Source organism: Vipera ursinii, assembly GCF_947247035.1.
Source record: "Vipera ursinii genome assembly, chromosome: 3".
Lineage (NCBI taxonomy): Eukaryota > Metazoa > Chordata > Lepidosauria > Squamata > Viperidae > Vipera > Vipera ursinii.
In genome coordinates, this window is record NC_139516.1 from 57370940 (window position 1) to 57390352 (window position 19413).

Below are 19413 nucleotides of genomic sequence, written 5' to 3' on the forward strand. Positions count from 1 at the left end.
GCATTTCTTTAAAGGGGGAGGGGGAGATCCACCTTTTGCCTTTCAAATTTGCTGCTTCCCGACTTGGCCACGCCCACCCACCTGTCCCGAGTCATCCGCCCTGAATGGGCTGCACCTAATCCTTCGCGCCGACCCAGCCATGCCCACTCACCCACGCCCACCTGGCAGCACTTAGATGGCCAAGCCTACCCAGTCACGCCCACCTGGCTGCAGTGAGTCGTCATAGACCCAAATTCACAAGGGTGCCATGGGATATTTTGAATTTTTATGATGTCATATCTTTGCAGAGTTGGGTTTTCAGCAATCTTAAAATAGAAAATGAACACTGATATCAGGATATCATGAAAGATTCTAAATATGTATTTGATGACACAGAAGGCACATAAGTGACTTGTTCATGGAACACAAATTTTGAAATTCAGTTTACTAAGTATTCCTTGCATTCAGTAATTTAAGTGGCATATTCTCTTTGATCACAATTAGAAACTGCAGATGCAACTGAAATGATTTATTTACACACACAAACACAAACTGGCTATTTTTCTTTTGTTTATATGTATGTGTTAGCAGGTACTTTACAGACTTAAAGAATATTGTGAGAAAATTAAGGTTGATATACACTGGAAAAGCGTTTTGTGAGGAAGCAGAGAGAATAAAGTGGAAACTAAACCACTATCTTTAGGGGATGTGATGTTGGCATGCTTATATTTTACACTTTGAAGAATAATACTGTATTCAAAGTGGGTGGCATGGAAGGCTCATTTGAAAGTCTTGTCTGACAATTGGGCCAGATAATTTATTAATAACTACTCTGTGATGCTGTGAATTTTTTATAATGATATTTTCATCAGTTTGATATGCAAATCAGATTCTCAGTTGAGTTCAGTCCTAGAAACATGAATTTCTTTTCTCCTTCCAATTAACACTTCGGTGATTTAAAATCTCAGTGTAAAACCACTGAGGCATGATTAAAAACGCACAGTGGTCAGTTGGGGGTATAGTTTCTCTTTGAAATACCTCTTTGGGTTAGGCTTACTACTGTGGGATTTTGGGGGGAAGTAGATTAACTGTGGATCTTTAAATGTTACCAGCTGACTTATTTTCAGCCTTAAATAGATAAAGTATTGCTTTCCAAAATGTCTGTTTCAAATGTTGTTTGAGCTGTTTTTAAAAAGGATTCTAGGGAGCACAGTACAAGAAAATATATTTTTAATCCAATTAATTATTACATATTTAATTATGTATGTGTGTGGTATATGTGTGTGTATGTATGTAGAAATAAATATAAATAAAATATATTAGTACTGTTCACTCTGAGAAGGTTTTGGGTTCCATTATCTTTTTATTCTTTTTCATGCCTATATGGGTTAAGAGCTCCATTCTGAATTTCTTAAAGCATACACTATTGTTAATAAAAGCTCTGCTCCTGAAAGGTCCATCAAATTCCTAATTTTGTTTTTTATAGTGTTAGCACATTCATCCCTGAGGTTTTGCTTAGTAGAAATGATTTTTCTTCCTAGTTCAATTTATTTTATTTATTCTTCTGTTGATTCTTCTTCAAGATTCCCAACAGTTCTCAGGTCATCAGTGTCCTCTTGTTGTAGGCATCTGACTGTCAATCAGAAGGACTCCATTTTGCGTGTTTCCCCCTGGATGGGTATAAACTATGCCCTATTTGCCTTGGTGAAGGTTACACTGCAGACATTTGTAAATATTACATTTATTAAATACACACATAATAGTTCTTTTAGTTTGCAGTTCTCTGCCTGGGAGCATGCTTGTTCCCCCAAAGTTTCTACTGTATTCCAAATAGCATCTGGGAACCATGTTATCTCTTTGGGAGACTGATTGAATTTTCTGTTGCCCATGAGGAAACCCTATCAGGGGTACCTCTTCATCTTGCCAACAACTTTTGTGGAAGTAGATATCTCCATTTCTGTTTCACATATCAGAGAAGGTCAGAACATTCCTAGGCTAGTAGAGGCTAACTTGATAGGCTCTTGTCAACGCAAGAGCAAGAATGCAGATGGTGATGATGATTTAAATTTGTACACTGCCTGACTCTCAACAATTCTGTAAATCTAAATAGCATCCATTATCAGTGGAAGCTGTGAAGGTAAGATATAAGAGGAAATTAGATTTCCTTTTCTGAGGAGGTGTTGCTTCAAGAGAGTACAAATAGTTTGAAAGTTGTCGGGGTATAACTTTTGAATTATCATGTCCACTAACAGTTCTCTCTGTGTTAACGTCAAAATCTTTTGAGCCAAGGATACCATTTTGAATGCATTGTCTCCCGTTGAAAATAACATTTCTAACAGCGGTGTTGTTGGTCTTTAGAGGTTCCTTACAACGAGATCCTGCTTTTCTTATTTTTCATAGGGTCAAGGTAATCATTTGCCCAGATATTTCCTTCCTTCTGAAGTCAGTCTTAACCCTTTTCTTGGATCAAGGCATTGTTTTGCCTCCACCCCTCCCCCAATAAACACCATCACTTCATTCTTTGGAAGCTGGTTGTGTTTTCTCTCTTTACTTGCACTATTAAACATCATTCTTCCAGGACCAATGTTTATTCCTAATCTTCCAAGGTCCATTTAAAGAATGTGGTTTTATTTGTAATGGTGGTTCTTTGAATGGTCATCTGTTCCCCATCCTGTTGTCCTTGGTCTCAAGTAACTCACTGTTCCTTCAGAATCTCCCTGTTGGTCTTTGGAATTGAACGGATAAGGTGTCATCTGTGCCTAATTTTACTATACATGGGGGGTGGTATTGGTTGCTGTGCTTTAAACAATTCTGTAAACTTTAGAATCGTTTGAATAGCACTCTTCACAGGCATACAGTTTTATGTGTCTTAAGTTCTCAGATTTCTTGAATTCCGGAGAATGCAATTACAGATAAGTAACAGTAGCTAATCAAAAGACATAGCCAAATTCAGTCCCAAAGGTGCTTTTTCAAGAGGCAACTGGACTTTTTTTTTCCTTGAAGACATCTCGCTTCTTGGATGAGAAGTGAAACGTCTTCAGAGAAAAACAAGAAAGTCCAGTTGCCTCTTAAAAAAGCACCTTTGCGACAACCACAACCTTGGATGACTGAGCATCTCCAAATTCAGTATTTTAAGTTCTGAATAATTTAGTTTGCTGATTAACAGTTACATTGTACCTGTAGGTATATAGCAGCATGGAACGTCTTTCCATCCATGAAGAGAGAAAAACGCCACCACCCACCAAACGGAGCTTCAGTGAAGAAAAGGATGACAGACACGATAGCTTTGTGGACTTGAAGAGTCGAGACCGCAGCTGGGTGATTGGATCCCCTGAAATGTGAGTTTGTGTGAATATGTTTTAACTGTTTTACTTATCTTTTTGGGGGAAAGGGATACTTTTTGGAGGGAGAAAAAAGCCATGTATGAAGAGATGCATTTAGCAATATGTTTTAATTCACATGCTACAAAGCAGTCCATAATTTATATCACAGCAAACAAAATAGTATCTTCTGCTATTAAAATTTACCTTCATTAAAATCTTTACAAAAATCTAAAATCGTGGGTCATAGTGCAGCATCTGCTGGTTTCATTGGATGACTTCATTCCACTTGCTTAGCCTGGTGGACTCAAAAATGATTCTAAGTCCAAGATAGTTGGTCAACCTTGGTACAGCACAAATACAGCCATTTTTAAGGCACAGTGCAGCAGAATTTAGAAAGGTGAAATGTCAGCAGTCTATTATTTGTTATGTTGAACAGGCTTCCTTTAATAGAGTTCAGAATATCAGTAGTTTAACAATATTTCAAGCTACAATTCTCTGTATTGTTTGCAGAAAGAATCTTAAAAGTGTTTAAGGCATTTAGACTCATTTTTCCATCCAGAGCCAGTAAGCCATTGGTCATAGTCAAGGGAATTACAGGTTTCTTAAATCCCAGTGAAATCAGAATTCAGTATGCAATTTTAGTAAAACATTTAATTTGGCTTTATGGTAAAAGAGGGAGACAGGGATGAGATTAATTCATAGAATTAGAATGTCTATTTTCTCAGTTATGGACTTACAGAGACCATCTTGTTCAATATCCTGCTCAAGCAAGAGCATCTGCAACAGCCTGTGTGTTAAGCAAGGACCCAAATACTAGATTCCCCTGAGGCAAAGAGCTCATTGGGTGACTTTGGACAAATGACTCACTCTCAGTATAGACTATTTTATAGAGCAATTAATTAAGGAAACTCCCCCTCACAAGCTGCTTTCCTGTAAAATGGGTCCCCAACCCATGGATCATGGCCTATTTGCAATTGGGATGTGTGAGTGGCTGGCCGGAGCATGCACACGCAGCTCAACTTATGTGAGTGGTGGGTTGGTGGGCACTCATGTACATGCACAGTAGGTTTGCTAACACTTGTGCACATGTGTGGTGCACCGGTGGGTACTTGAGTGTGTGTATGTGCAGCAGACTGGTGGACAGTTGCACCGGCTACCACTCACACAAGTCGAGCTGTGTGTTTGCACGCTGGCCCACCACTCACACAAGGGCTGTGCACGCGCATGCCGGCCCACTGCTCATGCAGCCCAGTTCCCCTCTTCCCTGGCTGGGCAGCCAAGCTGCAAAGGTTGGGGACCGCTACTGTAAAAAATAGTCAAGATATAAATGTAATAAATAGTTAAATAAAATTAAAGTTCAGTCTGATTTTTTTCCTTGTCCTTACTTTACTCCTTCATTTATTAATCCAACTTAATTATGTTTGCCTGATTTCAGTATTGCCACCATTAATGAATTTAGGTTAAAACCCTGTTGTGTGCAAACTGAGTGATGGCGATGTGTTTTGTTGTTTTCTTTCAGACTGCGCAAACATATCTCAGTGTCTGAATCCTCTCATACAGAGAGTGACTCCAGCCCACCCTTAACTGTCCGTCGGCATTGTTCTGGTTTTCTTGAAATGCCTCGTTTTGCCATTTCAGCTGAGGAAGAAGGAAAAAAGAAACAGTTGGATGGGACATCTTTTCCTCTGGCACAACCTCGGGAATGTCTTCCTTATCTAATTCCAGAGCAGTCTATAAAAAGAGAAGTCCAACTGGGTGATAATGATGCATTAAAAACTCCTCCTTCAACTGTCAGTAGTATGAGCAACTCAACGTTTACAGGTATATGGGACTGGCAGCATTGTCTCTAATTCTTGGCCTGTGAGCGTAATCTGGCCTGTCAGATTAGACCAGGCTGGTGCAACTTTGTTGAGGGGAAAGGGCCTCGTTGATAAGTTAAACATCCTGGTGGGCTGCAAACACCAGAAGTGCTGTTCAGCTGTTCCACAGCTAGTGGAGTGACCAAAGTGCTGAAGTGGCGTTTAAATTTAACACTTTTTCAAAAAAAGACTGGTGGGCCATACAACACATCTACTTTTGGAGGAGAGGCAAATAGAAATTCCACATGGATCTGGCCTATTTTATTTACTTATTTATTTATTTAAATTTTTTTTGGGGGGAATGTAGGTGGGAGCACTACAGATGTCCCAGATCATTACACTCGCAGTAACAGCAGTGAAAGTCCAGACTTTATGACTCCCAAGGCTACAAGTGATTTGGCTGTGCGGCGAGCTCGACACCGGCTACTTTCAGGAGATTCCGGGGAAAAGCGGACCTCACCACGGCCTGTCAACAAAGTGATCAAGTCCGCATCAGCTACTGCCCTCTCCCTCTTGATCCCCTCAGGTAACCTATCTGTTTCATTACTTTAAAACAAAAATCAAAACAAAATAGACTACAGCTAAATGTGACGATAACCACTATTTACATCTTTTTTGGGCTTGGTCAGGAACCACAATATTCTACTTATGCAAATATAACATTTTGCCATGGATTGGTTTGTGCCGCAATGTAATAAGGAGTGGGATTTCACTGTGATTGTTTTACTGTAGCTGTGGTTAGTACACTGTAATTTTTCAATCTAACTTGTTTTGATAATCATTTCATAAATGATTTATCAAATAATTTGTGAAATCATAGATGATAAATCATAAATGATATGTCATTTATGATTTTACAAGTTATTTTATAAATCTTTTCCAAGGATCATGAAGTTCATATTAGCCACTTATGTAGTACTATGTTGACATTGCCAATAGATATGTCTTCCTGCTGGGTGTCAATAAAAGTACCAGTACTGGCTCCACTCTAGCCCCTAAGGAAAGACGATACCATCTAAGAAAGCCCTTTTATGAACACCAAAAACCTGGATTTTATTTGATGATGATGATGATGATGATGATAATAATAATAATAATAATAATAATAATAATAATAATAATAATAATAATAATAATAATAGTTGTTGTTATTGTTATTGTTGTTGTTGTTGTTGTTGTTGTTGTTATTATTATTATTATTATTATTATTATTATTATTATTATTATTATTATTATTATTATTATTCAGAATTACTTCCCCAAAAGATCTCAAGCAGGCTGGGCCGTCTGCAGAGTGGTATTCTTTTTCATTAAGCATATAAGATACTTAAAGCTATTTACGACTTCCTGTATCAAAAGCTGATGTGTTTAATTTGGCTCAACAGATAGATAACTGGTGTAGCTCATTAATGGTAGATATTTGGTTTCTCAGCCTCCTCATAGTTTCACCTTATACCAGCAACCTCCTTTGGTTAAACACAGCCCAGCAATGCATTATTCAACGCTAATTTAATTCATAGAAATTGGTCCTGGAATTAGCAGCCACAGTATTGCCTTGCTTTTAGCTTCCAGTTCACAGAATTGCCATAGCATCCAATAAAGACTGCTATCAAGAAATTGACTGGGTAAGGTGCTGGATTAGGAGCAGGAAGTCCTGAGTTCTAGTCCTGTTTTAAAATGTGTCTTGTGTATTTACTTTGTGTCAGAACAAAGATCTTTTATGTAGGTGCTAGTTTATAAAACATGGCATCGTGTCCAATCATTTATAGAACTAAACTTTGAATATTGCACTGTACCATTGCAATATTGTAATTTAGTTTGGGGTAGAAGGAGAAACCAAATATATGCCACATCACTTGTTTGCTTTTAAAAGTTAGGAAAATGTTTTATCCAATCTGCAGTTCATTTTCATTTTCTTTCCTATAACTTCTTTGTGAATTCATGTTTGTGGTTCATGACAGACTAAACCTGGTGCATTTTAATAATTACTTAAAAATTTGAATAAGCAATTCATAGTTTAAAATACTTTATTTTTGAGCACATATTTACAAGTGAATTGCACTAGGTATAATCAACTAGCAAGTTGTCATTTTCTTGGTGCTATTATTATAGCATCTTTTTCCACAATGAGGAAGAAAAATAAAATGCAGCTTTCAGAGTTCTGCAATCAAAAAGGCTTAATTCCCCCTTGATATATTAATGCGAGTTTTATTTTCCTTCGAAAACTATGTAGATTTTCTAATTTGGAAGCATTTTCTATGTTCATGTAGAACACCATACCTGTTCGCCATTGGCTAGTCCAATGTCACCTCATTCTCTCTCCTCCAACCCATCTTCAAGAGACTCATCTCCAAGCCGAGACTATTCTCCTGCTGTTATGAATCCCAAACCACCAATCATCATCCATCGAGCTGGGAAGAATTATGGTTTTTCACTTCGTGCAATTAGAGTCTACATGGGGAACAGTGATATCTATTCAGTGCATCACATAGTCTGGGTATGCTTGGACTTATTGGATTTTTATTGTCATGATATACAGTCATTTAGTAAGAGCCTACTTTGAAAATTAGAGCAATGTGCCGTACCTTTAACTTAATAAAAAAAATATTGCTTATAACTAAACAGTCTTTCCCAGAATTACCTCTAGAATGCTGACTTCCTTTGTAAAAGAAAATATATGTAGTTGATGCATAGAAATAGCAAAGTTGAAACTTATAGGTTAATTACATTTAATTCCTTTTGAGTTGTCTTGACAGTGGCTGTCTGTTTCAGATCTCTTTATCCTTAGCTGTTTTTTTACACATTTGCAACTAAATTTCATTTTTAATGTGTGCCATTGTGCCCACAGTAAAAAATGACAATAAAGGTTATCTATCTATCTATCTATCTATCTATCTATCTATCTATCTATCTATCTATCTATCTATCTATCTATCTATCTATCTATCTATCTATCTTATCTACCTACCTACCTACCTACCTACCTGTCTAAAAGTATTACTGTCTTCTCAGTTAATTGATCAGGATTTCGAGTTCAGTTCTGTGTTATAATTTATCTTGCATTGTTTATTTTCTTTATGAATATATGGTTATTTGTCTGGACTATTTCTCATAATGAATATTGTCTGTTATGCCGTGTCCACAATTGAACAGAAGCAAAATTATGTTCCAAGTTCCCTATAGACATTACTCAGGGTTTATTTAAGTAGAAAATGATCTTTGAAGCTAATTAGCAGCAATATAATCATAATAGAAAATAGAATAATAGTTCAGTAAATTGATATCTGACCGTTATTTGTTATGGCCTTGACAAACATTGCATTATGCAAAGATATGGCTGCCAATAAACATAAGCCCCATGTAACAAACCAAACTACTGTATCTTATTTGTCATTTTTATATACAATTTTCTTAAGAATTTTTTTTTATTATAATAGTAAAATCTAATATAAACAAAAGAAAATGAAAAAAAATAGAAGAGAGAGAAAAGTGAGAACGTAACACAGTTGTCAGCTTCAACTTTGCAGAGCTGTCTTCAGGTCATCATACTATATCCGAAAATCAAAACTATCTTATTTGTCATTGTTATATTTAATTGTTTATCCATGTTGATTCTGAAATTTCTATACTACTAACACAAGAGAATTCTTGAACATTGATAGGATAAACCTCACTAGCAGCAGCACACTATTTGCATGTGAAATGCCCTAAATACAACCAGAGGTGTAGTTGTTAATGTATGGAATTGGAATGTGCTTTAATATGAACAGATTATTAATGTATTGCTATTATTATTTAGCTTTGTTCTCTGTCATTACAGCATGTGGAAGAAGGTGGTCCAGCAAGTGAGGCTGGTTTAAGGGAAGGAGACTTGATAACTCATGTGAATGGAGAGCCTGTACATGGATTGGTTCATACAGAAGTGGTAGAACTGGTCGTGAAGGTAAAGATTGGAAATTGATGCCTGCTGTACAACAGGAGTGATGTGTGTCAGCTCAAATATTTAGGAAAAAAAGTTTCCAATAACTTCAAAGTATTTAAAATGGTTTTTCCATCGGAGGATCTGGCTACACAGAATACTTTTTCTTACCTGATGTTGCAGTTGCAGATTATTGCTGTGTTTTGTGACCTCCGGATAGATTAGCGTAATGTATATGTCTGCTCTTTGAAGAAGATTTAGAAATTGCAATAAAAACCCCCCCAGCTGCTAGATTGCTAACTGAAATATGATGATGTATTATTCCAAGGCTTGATGAGGGGACCACCTCTTAGCATTTCTAGATATTTAATGATTCAAAGCCATGAAAAGCTTTTTCTTCCTGAAAATCTAGAAGTGCTGGGAGCTAGTACAGCTCATCAAGCCTTGTCGTAGTATAATTATATATGACAGGGAGTTTTTTTTAATGGATCTATGAGTACCTCCACTTTCTTCTTCATAAGGATATTCTGATTATGAAATGCTGTCAGTCATCCTTGTACCTATCAAGGAAGCATTTTCAGTGTCAAGCAACGGCTTAATTTTCCAAGAGCTTTTAAATCTAGCTTTTCAGGTGGCAGCTCCAAACCAATTTTGTCTGTATCATGCAGCTAAGCAGGATCAGTGCTGATTATTACTTGCATAGATTAGAAGATCAAACCCTCAAGAAGTGCCGGGCATGGCTTCAGATTAGTCTGAAAAATTGGAAACAAAGGTCCATGAGAAAATGGCAGTGGCTGGTTAGTACATATTTTTAGCAAGGAAAATTAGAAAGATGGAGTCACTATGAGACAAGCATGACTTCAGGGCATATTTAACTCATTTATTTAAAGTTCTTGGGTGTTTTCAACATGTTACTGATTTTCCTGTATGGGATATGAAGTGTTGCAAGCCACACTTACGTTTTGTTTAAGTAGAAGGATAAAAGTATTGCTAAACAAGTAGGCTATTTAAGGGAGAGCCAGTTTAGTGTAGTAGCTAAAGCATCAGGCTAGAAATCGGGAGACTGTAAGTTCTAGTCCCACCTTAGGCACAAAGCCAGTTGGTTGACCTTGGGCCAGTTACTTTCTCTCAGCCTTAGAAAGGAGGCAATGGGGAACAATTTCCGAAATCTTATGAAGAAAATTGCAGGGACTGGTCTAGGCAGACACTAGAAATTCATAGTGACTCAAAGGCAAAACAATCTCTATGTGGTATAAAATGTAATAATAAAAGTAGTAGTATGTTAATTACAGTCAAGATACCCCATAGAAAAGAAATCAGAATATAAATATTGAAGATTTTATTACATGATAAAACTGGGAGTGGGGATGGAACGGAACTGAAGCCACAAATATCCCCACCCACCTAATTAAATAATTGCATCTTTTGCTTATCGCTGTCAAAGTTTGGCTTTTCAAAGACTTATGTTCATAAGTAGATCTGCCCAGTATCATTTTAAATATAAGCTGGATTTGATTCTGATGAGCCCCTGCATAAAAATTACAAACCATGGGAACATAACCCACTTATTCTATCTATTCGGTATTGTAAGGAAATCCATTGCAGTTATAGATTTTCTGAAATCCAATTTTAGTAGGTATGATGTTAAGATTCTAGTCTTAATAAAAAATTATCCAATGTGAAGGATTGTTTGATTATGTTAGGTTATTAATTAATTAATTAATTAATTAGATTTATATACCGCCCTTCTCCTGAGGGACTCAGGGCGGTGTACAGGGCAATTAAAATATGACATACAAAAGTTAAAAATAGATTAAATTAAATTTAGCCCCAAACAAAATAAATTAAATTATGAAATTTAAAACCCCAATCCCTCAGTCCAGGCCGGGAAGCTCGAATAACCAAGTTTTCAGGTCACGGCGAAAAGAGCGAAGATCGGGAGCCATCCGGAGCTCCACAGGCAGCTGATTCCAGAGGGCAGGCGCGCCCACAGAGAATGCTCTCCCCCTGGGGGCCGCCAGCCGGCACTCCCTGACCGACGGCATCCTGAGGAGACCCTCTCTGTGGGAGCGCACGGGGCGATAGGAAGTTGACACCGGCAGCAGGTGCTCCCGTAAATAATCCGGACCCATGCCATTTAGGGCTTTATAGGTCATCACCAGCACCTTGAATCTCACCCAGAGGACAACTGGGAGCCAATGCAGCTCACGGAGAAGAGGTGTTACATGGGACTATCGGGAGACCCCCCATTACTGTGTAGTGTACTTATGTGCAGTTATTGTTTGCTTTATTTGTAAATTACAAAAGTCCTTCAAGGAAATATTTCCAATTCAGAATTATTGTGTCATCCTAGTCTTCAAATAATATTTTCTGGGAAAATGTTTATTCATTTACATATAGTAGGAAACAATAATAGCCAATTAATAGCAGTTTAGAATATTTTCTGGAATGTATCCTGTTGAATAATGCCCATTGATAAGTAAACACACCATTTCTTTATGGGTTACATTGTTCATTTAATAAACAGAACACCTGCTCGGGAATTACTTTGAGGCAGGTGCATTTTGGCCAGTTGCCTTGTCTAGATACTTGCTTCGGAAGTAGTTGAAACAGGTATTTTGAATCTTCTTCTACGATAGTTTGTGATTTTTCAATTCTTTAGAAGAAGAATGAAATTCAAAGATGAAAACAGGAGGCTGTATTAGAGTTAGGCATGCTGCTTGATAGAATTTGTAATCTGATGCTTCTGGTGATACTTGACTATCTTTTGGGTACCTTACAAAGTTTATATTGGATTAATAACATTTTATATTCACAATCTTTTCAGCTGTCATTCAAACCATTGTTTAATCAGTGAGAAAAGTCTGAGTCAAAAAACCCCTCTAGTAGCACTTGCTAAAGACGAAATATATTTTGAAAGGAAAAGACCAGATCAAAGGAATTTAAGTCATTCAGTTACAAGCTGATACATTCCCTTGCTGTCATGTCTGGTTGTACCAAATCATACAAAGAAATGCATTTTAAAAATTAGAACCTGTGGTTTTCTTTCTACCAGAGTGGAAATAAAGTGTCCATATCCACTACGCCTTTTGAGAACACATCGATCAAATTGGGGCCAGCTCGGAAGGCCAGTTATAAATCGAAAATGGCTAGAAGAAACAAGAAAAGCAAAACAAAAGATGGGCAGGAAAGGTTAGTAAAATTGAAGTCATTTATAATAATAATTGTCAGTATGGGTAAAATGAATGTCACAATTTATTTTAATGTTGCAAAAGTTACATAATATCAAGGATGGATGATATCCAGAATTCCTCCAACTGTAGTTGAATGTTAACGTGCTTTCATTTTCTACTCAGTTTCTTATTATTTATGATGTTTTATTAAAAATAACTCTTATTTACAACTATATAAATAGCAAACTAATGTCCCCTTATGGATCTCATTTGGCTGCTTCTCTTCCTAGTGATTACCTTTATTTTTTTTATTTTTCCAGTAAGAAGAAGAGTTCATTATTCAGGAAAATTACCAAGCAGGCTTCCTTGCTTCACACAAGTAGAAGTTTATCTTCCCTCAACCGTTCCCTGTCATCTGGGGAAAGTGTTCCTGGTTCACCTACACACAATCTCTCTCCCCGTTCTCCAACACAGGGTTACCGATCTACTCCTGAGCCTGCACATTTAGGTAAAAAAAGGAACAGAGGGTGGAAGACTTGAGTCAAATACTTTCAACTTAATGTGTTTTCTAAAACTGGAAGGTAAAGGGAGAGTAAACTATCCGTTTTTTTTTATTCCATTTATATCCCGCCCTTCTCCGAAGACTCAGGGCGGCTTACAAGCTTAGCAGTAGCCTTCATTCTATGTATATGCCTGCTTATTAGGGCTTTCATACACCCCCCAAGCGGCATTATTACAAAGTCAGCTTAATTGCCCCCAACAATCTGGGTCCTCATTTTACCTACCTCGGAAGGATGGAAGGCTGAGTCAACCTTGAGCCTGGTGGGACTCGAACCTGCACTAATTGCAGGCAGCTGGTGTTACTTAAGGAGGCATTAGCCCACTGCTCCACCAAGGCTTCTCATTTCTAAGCAAGAAATGAAGAAATTTGACAGCTGCAAGCCAATTGACCGTTTGTGGTGGGATCTTTAAGATACTAGGAAAACATAGCCCAAGCAAACTAGGTGAGGCTGGTTGCCAGGTGCAGGAAGGGTGCTCCAAGGAATTTATTAGTGTGAGACATTCAAGAAGCCTAAAATGTTAGATATCATGAAATACTATTTAGGGTGATTTTTGCAACTTGTGCTTTTAATTGCTATACTGTTTTTTAAAAACTTTTTTAAATACCCTATTCACTTGTTATATAAATACTATCAATATAACTTCCTCAGTATGAGAGTGAATGCATTAACAGTTAAAATTACAATACGTACATGAATTAATAATTCTACAAATAAGCTTCCTGGAGGAAAAGTCCTTTTGTACTTGAAAGGTTAGGATATACTGTAGAGTTTATAACGAACATAAATAAGCAGGAGAGCTATAATATGCAGCTGCCAATGAGTACATTTCTCAAAGAGTATATTTAGTATGAGAAAAGAGAGAGACCTCCAAAAGACTGCCAATAAAATAATACTGAAGTACAGTGCCTTTGTGAGGGATAAAGTATGGTTGATTGCACTTTATTGTTTTGATTTCACTAGTCTTCATTTTCTAAATTCAGCCTCACAATGCTTGTGATTTACCATTCTCCTATTTTGATATTCACAGTTGGTGGAAATTCTTCTCAGAGCAGTTCGCCTGGTTCCAGTGTTCCCAATTCTCCAGCTAGTTCAGGGCATATCAGGCCCAGTTCGCTACATGGACTAGCACCAAAACTTCAACGACAATATCGATCTCCAAGACGTAAATCAGCTGGAAACATTCCTCTTTCACCACTAGCTCATACACCTTCACCCACTCCACAATCCACGTCACCTCAGCGTTCCCCTTCGCCTTTGCCAGGGCACTCATTTGGCAGTTCAAGCATCATGCAGTCTTTCCCTGTAAAGTTACATTCCTCCCCACCTCTGGCCCGGCAGATTTCACGGCCGAAGAGCGCTGAACCACCAAGATCACCACTCCTGAAAAGAGTCCAGTCAGCTGAGAAACTGACTTCTTCCCTGTCTTCCTCGGAAAAAAAGCTGCCCTCTTCACGTAAGCATAGCTTGGATATTTCCCATTCTGAATTCAAAAAGGATATGCTTCAGAGAGATCCGGGTCTCCAAAGTTGGCAGGAATCAATAAATGAAACATCTGGAGGTAAAGCTGGGCCAGCAGAAAAAGGGACACTCCAAAAACCTTCTTCCCGAAAACTTGGGGCCATTCGACAAGATAGGGTAGAAAGAAGGGAATCTCTACAGAAGCAGGATGCCATTACAGAAGTAGATTCTTCTGAAGATGAAACTGATGAAGGGTCAGAAGATAGCCAAGATGGGAAAAGATTGGACAGGCCACCTTTCATTAGAGAACACCCATTTTGTAATCCTTTTACTGAGGAGATGAAGCCTTGTTCCAGGCTAGAAAGCAAAGATAGCATGGAAGATGATTCTTTTCTTCTGGAGGAGCCAAAAATGGGCAATGTGCAGAGTGAGGTAAATCAGCCACAACAAAAAGATGTGGAAAGGGCATTGGTGACTGACATAAGTGAGTCCCTGTCTGAAATTTGTGCAATAACTTCCTTTGCAGGAAAACCTGAGGATTGTGAACCAATACAGTTAATATCAGAATGCAAGACAGCCTCAGAATCAATACAAGGTAAGAAACTTGTTGTTCAACAGGACACCTGTTTTAAAGATGCTGATGATCCCAAGGAAATACGGACGATCCAAAAAAGTATAGATGGTTCAGAGCAGATGAAGTGCCTCCCAGTAAGATTCCGACAGTTTGGTCAAGGTGACTGCTCAGAAATAGCAGGTGACAAAAATAATACAAAGGAATCCGCTTCTGAAGAAGCCACCTATCTGTTATTTCATGATAAAATGCCTTTGTTAGCACTTTCTTCCTCTTCTTCTTGCACAACTAACACAAGCTCTCTTCCATTAGTAAGCCAAATAGACTGCAAAGACACATCTCGGAATCGGGAATATCATCAGCCTTTGAAGGAGAATGCTAGTATTGACAATCCGACAAACTTTGGCAAAGCTCTTGAACAAATGTCTCCGAAAGTCGAAGAGCAAGTTGTGTCTTCTGCAGTGGGAATTTCAAAACACAAAAGTCACAAAAGTGATAAAAATCTGAGTTGTCCTACAGGCAGCACAACATTTAGACTCGATGCCTCAATTGAAAGTGGAAAAACAGCTTGTCCCGCTCATTTGACAAGTGCAAGGAGTACATTAAGTACAATGGGATTGAACATCTCCAGCTCAAGAAAAGTAGAAAAAGATAGAAAAGATAAAAGCCTGTCCAAACAAGGCTTAAAGGAGACACTACTGGAAGAATTGGGTCCAGAATCAACCAAAACTTTAAGTACAGGCGGTCTCATTAAAATTTGTGATTCTCACATTACATCAGAAACTCCACTTTCTTGGGACTCAGAATGTCGGATAATACCAAAGGAACCACAATCTGGTATGTCTGATGCTTCTGAAATTTTGGAAGAGAGATGGCAACTACCTCTACTTGAAGATCAAGCAGATGGGAATTGGAACATGAGGATTTCTTCTGGACCAGATGATAGTTTGAGTTCAAAAAAGGAGACTGCTCTAGCGCCAGGAAAAATCAGTGAGGCTGGAGGTCAGTCCCAAACAAAAGGCTTCTTGTTGTCAAAAGCTGATGCTCTGAAAAAGAATATAGCAGCAGCTCCATTCAGAAACAAAGACAACATTAGCTGAACTCAAATATAAAGCAAGAAACCATTTGTTGTAGATTTGTGTTTCATATTCTCGCTTTTTTCATTGCAATTCTATTTTTGTACACAGCATTTGCCATTTGATCCCTCTTTACAGGATATCTTTAAAGCAAAGTCATCCCTCTTTTTCCTTTTAATTTGGAGCATCCTGTGCATTAACTTTTGAATGTCTCCCCCCCCCCCAAATGTCAGTGTGTTTTATTTACCATATAAGGCTGCTTGCTCGACAAAGATACATTTTGACACTTAGCTCCAAGTGTTTGTTCTTATTTCCACACTTTAATTTCATTATGTTGACGGGGATGAAGAAATACAATTTAATGGATTCTTCTACAATTCTTAATGCCACTGCACACCCTTTTCCTTACATAGTTGTTGTCTCTCACAACTTTCTGTGGAGGAAGCTTTGTTAGATTATGCAGTGATTAATATCTTTTTTTTTTAAAAGGGCTCGCCTGAGCAATCTGTCAAAATAAATTTTGGATTTTTGGTTCTTATCCATTTTTTCATTGCCTTAAAAATAGTATGACACTCCATCATTGGGGCATTTTTAATGCTAGTTGCCTTACCGATATTACCTTGCTCAGAGCAAGCAAATATTTAATAAGAGGTACAAGGTACTTCCATTACTGTAGCTCTTAAGTTATTAGCAGCTCCCTAGTTTTAGCAGCTTCCTAGCACAGACACTGCTGGAGACTGAACATCTGAGACCATCCCACCTTAACCTGTAGTTTGTGGCTTGCTAGTGGAAGGAGTTAACCAGCAGGAAAGTTCTAATTGAATAGGAACAACTGATAGGAAGGTACTGTGTTTTTTGGTCAGGGAAAGGCAGAGATGAACCACTAAAAGCAAAGTAACCTTTATAGCTTCAGTGAGTAACTATTCAGGAAAAAAAAATCTCCAGTATCATGCTCATGAACAATATTTTAGTTGCTTGATTTCCAAAATGCCTATGCTTTCTTAGAATCCTTTTGATACTTTTTGAGATTGCAACATTGTTTGGTGCTTTTTTTAAAAAAAAAAATACAGCTAAATCCAGAGCACTGAACTGATAATACACATACAGTAAAGCAATAGAACAGGGGTAGGCAACCTCGGCTCTTTTATGACTCATGGACTTCAACTCCCAGAATTCCTGAGTCAGCTGACTCAGGAATTCTGGGAGTTGAAGTCCATGAGTCATAAAAGAGCCGAGGTTGCCTATCCCTGCAATAGAACATTTCAAGGCGATTACTTATTATCGTTTAAAGGCAAAAGTAGGTATTTCGACCCTCCCCTGCAAAATACTTGTGAATTTAACTCACAAGTAGCAGAATATATCTGTATGTGTGAACAGACAAAATATATCTGTATGTGGCAGAATATATCTGTATGTGTGAACAGACAAAATAACTACTTTTATAGTCTGAAAGCCTACATATGCTGAAGTGATCACATAGTGTGTGAAATAATTCTCAAGGGCAAACCTTGTAGTTAATTATAATATAGCTTCATTATTCTGCCATATTGCAGATACCAACTCTCTTCCTGCACCATTTCTGTTTTCCAAGACAGTATTTACTTTTTAACCGGGAACATTCTGTTTAAACTCTATTAACTTCATCATCACATTTCAGGTATCTTGTACTCCCTCACACACAAATAATATTTAGTACATAATTTTTATCCTTGATTTCATATTTGGACCAATTTCTTTTTAAGCTGGTATTGTTTTAACATTAACCGCTCTTTAAGTGCATGGTGTGTGCTTGAATGTGTGCAAAAGAAAAAAAAACGCCCTCTGTATGTGGCAGTGCTATAAAAATCCATTGATTTTTTTCATATATTAACTTGAAGCTTCTGAATTTCTCCAATAATATTACTCATAACAATCTCATGAGATACGATTATCTGGTCTATCCTGCCACTTAAGCATATAACCTTATGCACTGTCCTTCAGGCCTATTTTAATTATCCTTTGTGTTTTACAACCCTGTCACTTTTCTGCACCGCTCTCTAATAGACAAATATATTTAGAAAAAAGGGATTGTTGCTAATATGAACTGATGACTTAGCCACTTAAGAATTGAACAATGTAAGCAAACAATTTACAATTTATACTATATTAATTTGAGGCCTGGGTCAGATAATGTACTTTGTAGTATTAGTATACACAAAAACAGCCAAAGGATTTGCATCTCTAGTTTAGTCTATCTAGGCTAGCATGTGTATGTATTATCACTTAGGTATTACCTTTTGATAATGCCTTTTTTTTTACTATAACCAGAAAACCTCTTAAAGGCTGCAGAAGTCTTTTTCTTTCATCACTACTTTTCCAGCTATGGATCGATATTAATAACATTAGAGATAAAAAAGAAAGGAAGTTCCATTTAGGCCCCATAGCAGGAAGGTGGTGGTGGTGGAGGGAATTGTGACAATCACAATGCCACAGAGGGTAAAATTCAGCATCTTAAAAGCCCTTGGAAAAATCAAGCCTGCAGCAAGTGGCATCTAATGGATGAATAGAAACTATTGAGGGAAAGAGATTCTCTCTATTTGTGATCCAGTTAAACCATTTGGTGATGACCTGGTTGGCCAAATTTCCATGTTTTATTAATATGATTTTAATAATTCCATTTTAGGCATAGGATACATGAAATAGCCATCCTAATACACTGTTTGTCCAGTTCCTCTTTGGATATTTAAAGTTATTTTTTTTCCCCTCAGCCAAACTTAAAAGTTTTCATATCCAGCTGATGTATTTGACAGTACTTCACAGAATCCAAGATTATCAGAAGGATATTTAGTGTACATATTAGACTTTTAGCCTTGCTAAAAAACCACTTCTGGGGAAGGATGCCTAAGGTTTTGTGATAATGGTTATGCTACAAGAACGCTCACCATACAACAGGGTACGAGGAATGACGTGTGAGTTTTTTTCCTCATTCGCACTGAATTAAGATGTGATTTGGAATTTTTTTGTTTGTTGTTTCCTGTGGGTGGAAGATACATTCTTTCTCCAGTTCTGTCTTATGGACATGAAGGATAATGCCGTACTTCTAGTAGATGATTTTACAAATCTGTGTGTGTTTACACTGTGTGTTGATTTTGGCTGTTTTGGAGGATGTGAACACAGTTCAATGCTGAGTTATGTTTTCAAGCTTGAAGTCTGACAAGCAGAGGGTGATGTGGACTAGAACTGTTTTAGAAACTTGAATAATTGCCACATAATATAGGTGCAATAATTTTTATCCATGTTGTACCTGCATGTTGATGTTCAAATATTCTGAAATACACTTCATTTTTTACATAAACCCGTGTTCATCTCTTGACTGAACTACCTTTCTTCCAAGTATTTTCCTGTAAAATATTGCAATAACGTAACCGACAATTATCTTGTGAACACTTTGACAAAACCGATATTCACAGGCCAAGATGTTATCAACTGGTAAGTTACCATAATGTGTATAGG

At 37.5% G+C, this 19413-nt stretch overlaps 1 protein-coding gene across 3 annotated transcripts in view; it reads left to right on the top strand.

The window, feature by feature from the left end:
* The window catches only part of MAST2 (microtubule associated serine/threonine kinase 2), a 149818-nt gene extending 133607 nt beyond the window's left edge, over positions 1 to 16211 (top strand). For 2 of the 3 annotated variants that reach the window (XM_083358445.1, XM_083358446.1), the window contains exons 23-30: positions 3163 to 3317; positions 4822 to 5123; positions 5469 to 5687; positions 7432 to 7658; positions 8982 to 9104; positions 12136 to 12272; positions 12574 to 12761; positions 13844 to 16211. In XM_083358445.1, coding sequence (XP_083214571.1) covers positions 3163 to 3317; positions 4822 to 5123; positions 5469 to 5687; positions 7432 to 7658; positions 8982 to 9104; positions 12136 to 12272; positions 12574 to 12761; positions 13844 to 15945 — 3453 coding nt within the window. In that variant the 3' untranslated portion in view covers positions 15946 to 16211. The remainder of the gene's footprint in view (positions 1 to 3162; positions 3318 to 4821; positions 5124 to 5468; positions 5688 to 7431; positions 7659 to 8981; positions 9105 to 12135; positions 12273 to 12573; positions 12762 to 13843) is intronic. The other variant, XM_083358447.1, reaches the window with a different exon arrangement.
* Positions 16212 to 19413: the final 3202 nt, after the last annotated feature.